The sequence below is a fragment of the Solanum tuberosum genome, unplaced genomic scaffold, assembly GCF_000226075.1.
Source record: "Solanum tuberosum cultivar DM 1-3 516 R44 unplaced genomic scaffold, SolTub_3.0 scf00020, whole genome shotgun sequence".
NCBI classification, from domain to species: Eukaryota; Viridiplantae; Streptophyta; class Magnoliopsida; order Solanales; family Solanaceae; genus Solanum; species Solanum tuberosum.
In genome coordinates, this window is record NW_006238946.1 from 2124813 (window position 1) to 2135006 (window position 10194).

General features: G+C 31.5%; 1 protein-coding gene across 1 annotated transcript; it reads left to right on the forward strand.

Moving 5' to 3' along the window:
- Positions 1-3918: 3918 nt before the first annotated feature.
- On the forward strand, positions 3919-8404 carry LOC102577720 (catalase isozyme 2). The gene is made up of 8 exons (XM_006340770.2): positions 3919-4158; positions 4306-4402; positions 5282-5559; positions 6096-6872; positions 7293-7382; positions 7507-7574; positions 7686-7779; positions 8071-8404. Exons 1-8 carry the CDS (start codon positions 4144-4146, stop codon positions 8128-8130), a joined length of 1479 nt encoding a protein of 492 aa, XP_006340832.1. The 5' UTR covers positions 3919-4143; the 3' UTR covers positions 8131-8404.
- The last annotated feature ends 1790 nt before the right edge of the window (positions 8405-10194 follow it).

Genomic DNA, 10194 nt, shown 5'->3' on the forward strand with positions numbered 1-10194 from the left:
TAGGGTGATGGTGATATTATATTAGGCTATTTTTAAAGGTGAGATTATCTATTTACTTTTATATCAATTGATGATAAGAATATTTAACTTCTTTCTATATGCATTTTTCAAAAAGGAAGTTACAAAAGACATGAGTGTTTACGACATGTGAACCCTGAATTATGATTTTATATTTTGCAGGAGGAAGTGTTACTTGAGGTCTGAGGGTGATGGTGATATTATGCAGGCTATTTTTAAAGGTGAGATTATCTATTTTCTTTCATATCAATTTATGATAAGAATATCTAACTTCTTTTTTATATGCATTTTTCAAAAGGAAATTATAAAAGACATGAGTAATTACGACATGTGAACCCTGAATTATGATTTTATATTTTGCAGGAAGAAGTGTTACTTGGGTCTGAACCTAAAAGACTCATTTTGAAAGCCAAAAGAAGTGATAACATCTATTTTCTTTTCTATATACATTTATTAAAAGGAGCATGTGAACTATAAACTATGATTTTATATTTTTGTAAGAACAAATGTAAATTGAGGTTCGAAGTTTGAAGGAAACGTTTTAGAAACCAATAAGAAAAGATTGCTAAAAAATTCACATAGAAAAAGAGGTTGTTTGTTAATTATTTATGAAGTGTTAATTCTTTTAATTTTGCATTTATCTTTTATCTTTTGTAAATGATAGAGAAAAAAGGAAGTAAAAAGAGAACAAGACATCACAGAAAGTTTGCTTCAATTTTTTTTTAATGTATAATTTCATAGGGCACAATGGATATTATCATAATGAGAAAATTGAATGGGCATTTCGCCACATTTCATCGTAAATTTGAATAAAATTATTGTTATTTTTAAAATGAAAAATAATTTATGAAAATTGGAGTTATATATAATACAAATTTTACTCCTTTTGACTTTCTATCAATAATCTATAGGGAAAAATATTTTTATTGGTCAAATGTATTTTTTGAAGTTGAACTCTAAAAAAAATAAAAAATCTTAATCAAATACCTCCTTAGTAATTTATGATTGAATAGACATGAGTCTTTGATTTTTATTTTTTGTTTTTCAAGTTTAAACAATACAGTATTTTTACAATCGCGCGAAACGTGAGTTAATTCAGTATAACACTATTAGTATAAGTATAACACTATTAGTATATGTACAGCTTTTCTGAATGAGTTTTTTTTTAATGTATTCAAAAAATAACCTCATTAAAAACAAGAGTGCTAAATATACAAAACACCAAATAATCACTAAAGAATTTTATTCATTGGATTTTATAAATTATTCTTAATCAAAGAAGGTCAATGGAAAAAAACATTAAAAAAAAAGTTATAAAACGAAGCTAGCAGGGTTTAAACACATAAACTAACCTTTGAAATTGCAGCACCAAACCATTTGAACTACGGTTAACTTTAGTCAAACGCATATCATTTTTTAGTTATATTTATCACTATTTTCCCTTTTCAATATAATTTATTAAAAAATTTCAACAAATCAGTGTCACGTGACACACGTAAACCTTTCTAACTCTGCCCCATAATGTATTGGTCTTCTTAGTTACTATATAAGAAGAATATTTTAAAATCGAAAATCAAATTAATATTACATAAAATCAAATCGAATCAACGGAGATCAATCTCTGACCCGGCCTCTGAGATGACTTTTGAAGTTAAATCTAGGAAGAAAGTCCTAAAAGCCATTTTGCTGAAACAGCGTGGGGTCTAGCACTGATTATACAAGTTAGGTCCTTAATTTACCCATCACCACTAGTAGTATTAGTGGTCATTTGGTGAGAAACAAATTATTTTGAAATTAGTTGTTCTAAAATTGTTATTCACCTTTAATATGAGATAAATATAACAATGCAATTTCAAGATAATTAATCATGAGACTTAATTTTATCCTAACTAAATATGAAATAAAATCATACTACAATTAATCTCAAAATTAATTATTTTAAGAACCCGTTACATATGTTCTCCTTTTCTGTTACGTAATTCACTGAAAGAAAGTTGACAATCACTCAAGTACTCTTTGCCATTCTTGCAAATTCATGAACCACAATATTTTTTTCTTGGAAATTTCACGTTTTTATAGTTATTTTAAATCTAAAGTTGTAGGTCAGTGAGTACTTTCCAACTACATGACGTGTACTCTTTATCTTCCTCTTTTTTTTTCTTCTTCTTCTTCTCTCCAATCCCACCAAAATCCAAAGAATAAATATAATAGCAATGTGAAAAGAATCTTGACGTACATTTTTATACTGACAATTGTGTTTCTGCTATTTTCTATTCGTTGGCAAATGTTCCATGTTACATTTTGTGTGGTTCTAAATGACTCCTTACCCTTTTTTTCTGCCTTTTAGTGGTATCGAGAAGCTTACATATTTATTGTGGCTTTGTTGCTACCTAAAACTTAGATGTATTTATTTGTAAGTAACAAAATAAAATAAAACAAGATAAGGAAACCTCCCCTTCAATACATTATGTTCTCATATTATTTTTCAAGTATTATCCAAAGTCCACTATTTATCATCTTCACAATAAATATAAATTAATTATATTTGGACCCACATTTTTCTACTAGTGATTCTTAACCAGCAGATGACGCCACTAATTCTTGGCCATTTAATATGTTTTACCATTTTTTTCCCGTAAATTTCGGCATGTTCGATTATATATGAATCAGATAAGTATTTTTTTTTTAATATTAAATTTTTTATATCAATAATTATTTTCTTAATAAGGAGTATATTTTTTTCTCTCGCGAGCATAATTTTTATTACAATCAATTACTTCCTTTATTCAATTTTAATTGTCATGTTACATTTTTCGAGAGTCAATTTGACTAATTTTTAAAGTTAAATTAGATGCATTAATTTGATATTTTTAACAAAAAATTTAGATACTAAAAAACTATACGAAAATTATTATAAATTTCATTTTTTTGCATATCAATATGATGAAAAAATACATCGTAAAATGTTAGGCAAAGTTATTGTTCCCTCCATTTGTCATATTGCGCAAAAGTCAATTTGACTAATTTTTCAAGTTAAATTAGATTACATTAGTCCACTTTTATTTGTCATGTTACATTTTTCGAGAGTCAATTTGACTAATTTTTAAAGTTAAATTAGATGCATTAATTTGATATTTTTAACAAAAAATTTAGATACTAAAAAACTATACGAAAATTATTATAAATTTCATTTTTTTGCATATCAATATGATGAAAAAATACATCGTAAAATGTTAGGCAAAGTTATTGTTCCCTCCATTTGTCATATTGCGCAAAAGTCAATTTGACTAATTTTTCAAGTTAAATTAGATTACATTAATTCAATATTTTGAAGAAAAAAAAATAGATATTCAAAAACTATACGAAAAGTACTATAAAATGCATTTTTTTGCATATCAATATAATGAAAAAATACACCATTTGTCAAAATTCTTATAGTTTGACTCTAAAAAAGGAAACCATGACAATTAAAAGTGAACGGAATTGGTATTATTTGACTCTAAAAAAGAAAATTATGACAATTAAAAATGGACGGAGAAAGTATTAAACTTACCTAATTAGTTGGAATGGACAAATGTACTAAACAAGCAAATTAAAATAAGCCATTTATATTAGATAGATCTCACGCTTATGGCTCCTTACGTAACTTGTTTAATCTCAATTACCACCTAAAAATTTCTTAATTGACCTTTACTTATACGCCTAATACTCAATTTGAGTAAACTCTGTGACATATTTTTCTTTCCTTTCCCTGATTTTCTGCCAAAGGGTCTGTAAATCCGTGCGTATGAGGAGGAGAATTAAGGATGACCAAATTATTCAATACATCTAAAGACCGCGATGGAATAATAAGTACTCCTCACAATTAATTAAATCAAATTCTTTAGGACTTTGTGATATTAATTTAGATTAATCTGTCCTAAAACGGTACAGGACACCACTTAAAAAACCCAAAAGAGAAGAAGAAAGTATTCGATATAAATAAGACGTGCCGGCCATAGTTTTTATTATATTCATTTTGCAGTGACGAACTCTATTGGTTAAGACCACAAGTCCCCTTCTCTTCTCCCTCTTTTTGCTTTAGTTAATACTCTACACCTCTCTCTCTCTCTCTCTAGCTCTCTAATGGATCCTTACAAGGTACACTTCTTCTTCTTCTTCTTCCCTCCCTCAAACTTAGCTTTTAATAGATAATAATGGTACTGTTTTTGTTATCTCTCTTTTACCCTATTTCTAATTTTCGTGTGAAACTTATATATGTATGGTTTTGCTCATGTTATAATGCAGTACCGTCCGTCAAGTGCTTTCAATTCACCTTTCTGTACTACTAATTCTGGTGCTCCTGTTTGGAACAACAATTCATCTCTTACTGTTGGTGCAAGAGGTATGTTTAATTTTCTTCGATTGACTCATGTCTCTTCATGACTACTTCTGGTTAGGGCATGAAATGTGCTTTGCGATTTACTTTAGGAGTTTAACTCAGAAGAAATGGTTTTCTAGCCTTTTGCAATTTTTTTTTTGAATGTTTTAGGTCTTTTATAACAGAGATCTTAATTTGACATCTGAAAAGACCATTTTCTTTTTTTTTTCTTTTCTCTTAAACTTATTGTCAAACATATTATTTGTCCGATGGTTGGTTAATTAGAAGTTGCTTTTATTTATTTATGTCTATGACAGTTCAAATTATTACTATTAGATTCTATTGTCGCCTTTTTGGTCTCAGATTTGAAGGCAATCACCATTTGTTTTGGTTTTCCAGAGGTTTTTATACCACTCTGTATATACTAAATGGATGACTCCTATTTCACTGTAGAATTGCTTCTTCATCATATATGCTTATCCATCTATCTACTGGCTTGAAGATTATGTCGTGAACCTATTATGCTCGTTACTTTAACAGTTTAACTCTGAAAAAAAAAACTTACCCTTGAATATAGTGGTGTATCAACACAAATAGAGCTTTGTATCTTGATGATATTTCAATATCAGTTCGAAAATAGGTATTGTTAAGTTATTCTCCGAGATGTTTGCAAACATAACTAGCACTCTGTAGGACCACTGTTAATTTTACATTGAACTTAAGTTATACACACTTACCGTGTAAAGAATTTTTGGATTACCGGTGCAATTTAACCAGTTATAGATCAAAGGTTACTACCCTACTTTTACATTCCTATATCAAACTTGATATGGAGAGTGATGTTGTCGTATGATAGATTCTCTTACATATTTGTGTTTTTGGCTGCTCACAATTTCTTTCCAGGTCCCGTGTTGCTTGAGGATTACCATTTGGTGGAGAAACTTGCCAACTTTGACAGGGAACGTATTGCGGAACGTGTTGTTCATGCCCGAGGTGCTAGTGCCAAAGGGTTTTTTGAAGTTACTCATGACATTGCTCACCTTACCTGTGCTGATTTCCTTCGAGCTCCCGGTGTCCAGACTCCAGTCATTGTGAGATTCTCTACTGTTATTCATGAGAGGGGTAGTCCTGAAACTCTGAGGGATCCTCGTGGTTTTGCTGTCAAGTTCTACACCAGAGAGGTATGCCAAACATCAATTTGACGAGTTACAGCTACTATAGTTCTGTACCTTCATACTTCAATTTCCATATACAGACTGGAGTATGCGTGTTTTGATGATTCCCTTGTTGGCACACGGCTTAATAATATGTACCTCATTTAAATGTTGCCTGGAGTTCTTCATCGATGTTATGTTGCAATTCAAAAATACTTGTATGGAGTTCATTTAATTTTTTTCGGTAGTGTATCTGCATCCCATAGGATTCTATCTTTCAGTACCCTGCATATGGGTCCACGTGTTTGTTAACATTCTAGAGGTTTTGAAATATGAAGCGATTGTTCATGTTGTTTAACATCAGACTAGAGACTATAAGACCCTGTGATATTCAATTCCTTTCAGTGCATTCTATGCTGCTAATTTTCATGATTAACACCTATCTTTTTGTAGTCTTTTTGAGAAATGATCTCATTGCTTTTCAAAGATGCTTGCGTTTGTGATTTGTTGGTTGCATTTGATTTTAATCCTTAATTCCTGCTCAATTTGCAATATTCCATCAGGGAAATTTTGATCTGGTAGGGAACAACTTCCCCGTCTTCTTCATCCGTGATGGAATGAAGTTCCCTGACATGGTCCATGCTCTGAAGCCAAATCCTAAGTCCCATATCCAGGAGAATTGGAGGGTCCTTGATTTTTTCTCTCATCATCCCGAAAGCCTGCACATGTTCACTTTCCTCTTCGACGATATTGGTATTCCACAAGATTACAGGCATATGGACGGGTCTGGTGTCCACACATTCACATTGATCAACAGGGCTGGGAAATCAACTTATGTGAAGTTCCACTGGAAGCCCACATGTGGTGTCAAGTCCTTGTTGGAAGAAGAGGCAATCCGAGTCGGAGGAGCAAATCACAGCCATGCTACTCAGGACCTCTATGACTCTATTGCAGCTGGAAATTATCCTGAATGGAAGCTCTTCATTCAGATTATGGATCCAGATCATGAAGACAAATTTGACTTTGATCCACTTGATGTGACAAAAACTTGGCCAGAGGATATCTTGCCTTTGCAGCCGGTGGGAAGATTAGTTCTGAACAAGAACATTGATAACTTTTTTAATGAGAACGAGCAGCTAGCTTTCTGCCCTTCTATTGTGGTTCCAGGGGTTTATTACTCAGATGATAAGATGCTTCAAACTCGTATTTTCTCCTACTCTGATACCCAGAGGTATCGACTTGGACCAAATTATTTGCAACTTCCTGCTAATGCTCCAAAGTGTGCTCATCACAACAATCACTATGATGGCTCTATGAATTTTATGCACAGGGATGAGGAGGTACGTTCTCTCTCCTTCCATAACGGGACATATATATCCCTGAATTTTATGATCTTAATCTTTTAAGATTTTTTACACAATCAGGTTAACATTTTTTTAATTTTTACCGTGTGTAACAATAAGTTAATTTTCATAGCAAAGGTGATATAGTAACTTAAAAGATGGGGAAATAGCCAGTTATGTTGCACTGATATTGTAAAAGTTCTTTACATGTCGGTGTATGTAACTTAAATCCTACGCTAATACCACATAATACCAATACGTCATTGCAGCAAATGGCATGTCTTTAGCTTAGCTTGGAAGTTCATACACATTGAAATAGTTCGTCTGATATGTTGACTGTAGTGTCATAACTTTTAGTTTATTTACTGTTTTAATTATGATGTTACTTTATAATAGTTAATGCCTGGTTAATTACAGATCGACTACTTCCCTTCAAGGTATGATCAAGTTCGCCATGCTGAGGTGTATCCTATTCCTTCAACAGTTTGCAGTGGCAAACGTGAGAAGGTTTGTTCCTTTTTACCTATTATCTAAACGCTTGAAGCTGAATTAAGACTAAAACTTGTGAAGCAGTGTAACTAGATATTCAACACAACTTATTTTAACTTTTGTGCATCTGAATTTCTTACAGTGCATCATTCAAAAAGAGAACAATTTCAAGCAACCAGGAGAAAGGTACCGCACATTCACACCCGACAGGTAAACATGATTGACATATCTTAAACTGTGTTGTTGTTAAGTTAACATTTTCAGAAGTTCTAAACCCCATCTCCTTCAATCTGTTTGATATACTTGTTTTTTCATTCACAGACAAGAACGCTTTATTCGTCGGTGGGTGGAGGCCTTGTCTGATCCTCGTATAACTTATGAAATACGCAGCATTTGGATCACATACTGGTCTCAGGTCAGTACTCTATCATACCCTATATTTATCTGTGTTAGGCAGAGGTGGATTTAGGATAGATTTTTCTGGTCAAACTGAACTCGTGCTTTTGTTCAAATATGCAAAGAAACTTTAGAAGGCATACATATTATAAGATCATACTCATTCTAAACCTACTAACTACAAACTTAGAACTCGCTTCTAGACTATTAGGTCAAATATTCTCAAGCTAGACTTTATCTTGGCAGTAAATTTCATAGAGCGACGATTGATTCTGTAAATTTCTTGACAATGTTAAATGGATTACTGCAGGCTGACAAGTCTCTGGGTCAAAAGCTTGCATCTAGGCTTAATGTGAGACCAAGCATATGAAGACGAAGCTTTTAAATGGTTTCAGAGGAGGTGATGATCTCAATGCGAGAGTTTTAATAACTCATTCCAGTTATATAGCAAGATGTATAATGTGACGGATGATCATATTTAGATGAAATAAGGAGCATTCCCAATACATATGCATTTGTTATTGTGTTGCTGTTGTAATATGAATGAATGAATGAGTGAAGCAATGGTAATTACAAATAATATTTATGTTCTAAGTTGTACACTTATTTATCAGTATTGTCATGAATGTTTTTGGGTCCCAACATATAGCATACAGTTGACTCGTATGGATATTGTAAATATGCATTTGCTGCATCGAGAAGGAAATGTTTAATTAAGAAGAAGAGAGTGAAGTGCTTTAATATAGATGTGGAGCACCAACCCTCTTTTTGAATAAATTGAAACTCGTACGAGGAAGTATTAAATCATGATCTAAAACCTAGTATTCTTTGTATTTCAATTTATATGAGTTAGTTTGACTTGATATATAGTTTAAGAAAGGAGGAAACACTTTTAAATTTGTGGTTTAAAATAAGTCAGAGACATTATTGCTACGGTTGCATTAATTAGTTAATTATGGATGAAGTATGAACAAGTTTGATTCCTTTATGGGAAGAGCAAAACAACGGAGGCGAAAGAGTACAATTATAGAGGTAATATATTTATTTATTTTTATTAAACAAAAAAAAAAAGCTACTTTAGTTTAACAACAAAAATATATTAACAAGAATTATGTATTTATTGTTGGTATAAATTGAAATTTTCATAATAATTTGTTGTTCATCTTTTATCAATTATTATGCATATATTTTCAAAATTTTACTATTTTTTGAAAATACAATTGATGTAATTATAATTAAAAATCGTAAATAAATAAATTTCCACTTACTTTCTACTTAATAATTTGTCTAATTCACTTCAATTGAATGTCTTCTCATATATTTCAAGGCTTAAATTAATTAGATTATCAAATAATAAACTTTAAAAAGACATTATATTTGGATATTTTCTAAAGCATAACGATCACTACAATATTATTGATTTAGACCTATTTTGTAATTAAAAACAAATTAAAAAATAATAGTTTATTTAGCAAACTAAATTAAGCGAATCTTTCCTGTGGTAAATCATATGGATCTTTTTAAGAACCACACTTCATTCTAATATATTGTATTGCTGTGATAAAATGTTTAAACTAATAACTCTTGTAACTTGTATTACTTTCTCTGTGTGTTCCCTCTCTTTTAATTATAGAAGAGGGGTTGATAGAACAAAAAGAATTAAGAAGAGAGTACTAGGGTGGAGAACATGATGTCGGACCTTTTTATATAGAAATCCCACTTCGAATGTACTGCATTATTTATTTGACTTATCAAAGTTTTCTCGTGAGCTTACTGATAAAAGAACAGTTCAATTCTCAGTACAGCACCTCTCAGATGCAATGTACATTTTGGTATGGCAGAGGGCAATAAAACTGAATCTTCTGCCTGACAATAACACATCTTCCATTTGCTAGAACATATATTCATTAGTTACTTCCTACAGGTTTATAGAGCTCACTCTGTCAAAAGGAAAAGATTGAATCCACGAATGAAGTAGCACTCGAACTATGAAGCAGTAGTTAATATCTCGCATTAATATCGTGATAAGAAAATGGACCTTGAGCCTAACTCAACTCAAAATATAGCTCGGAGGTGAGAATTTCCCAAGACTGTATAATGAGATCAAGTCCCCAATCCCACCACCAATATAGGACTCAACAATATGGAAAAATGCATCTTTTGGCTAGCAGAGGAAGGGAAGGTTGGGAAAATCACAATCTTGAATGAAATGCTTGAGCTTTGCTGAAACATCACATATTAGAATGCTTCATAGTTTATATGATAGATTTAAGAGCATCTGTTCATTTTTTTCCCACTTTTTGTTAAGATATCGTTAAAAACATATAGCATACCGTTGGAAACTAGGAGCGTAACCATGCGTTTTTTTTACTTCAAAAAATTATACGTTAAGAATTGATTCGTATGGATATTGTAAACATGCATTTGCTGTATC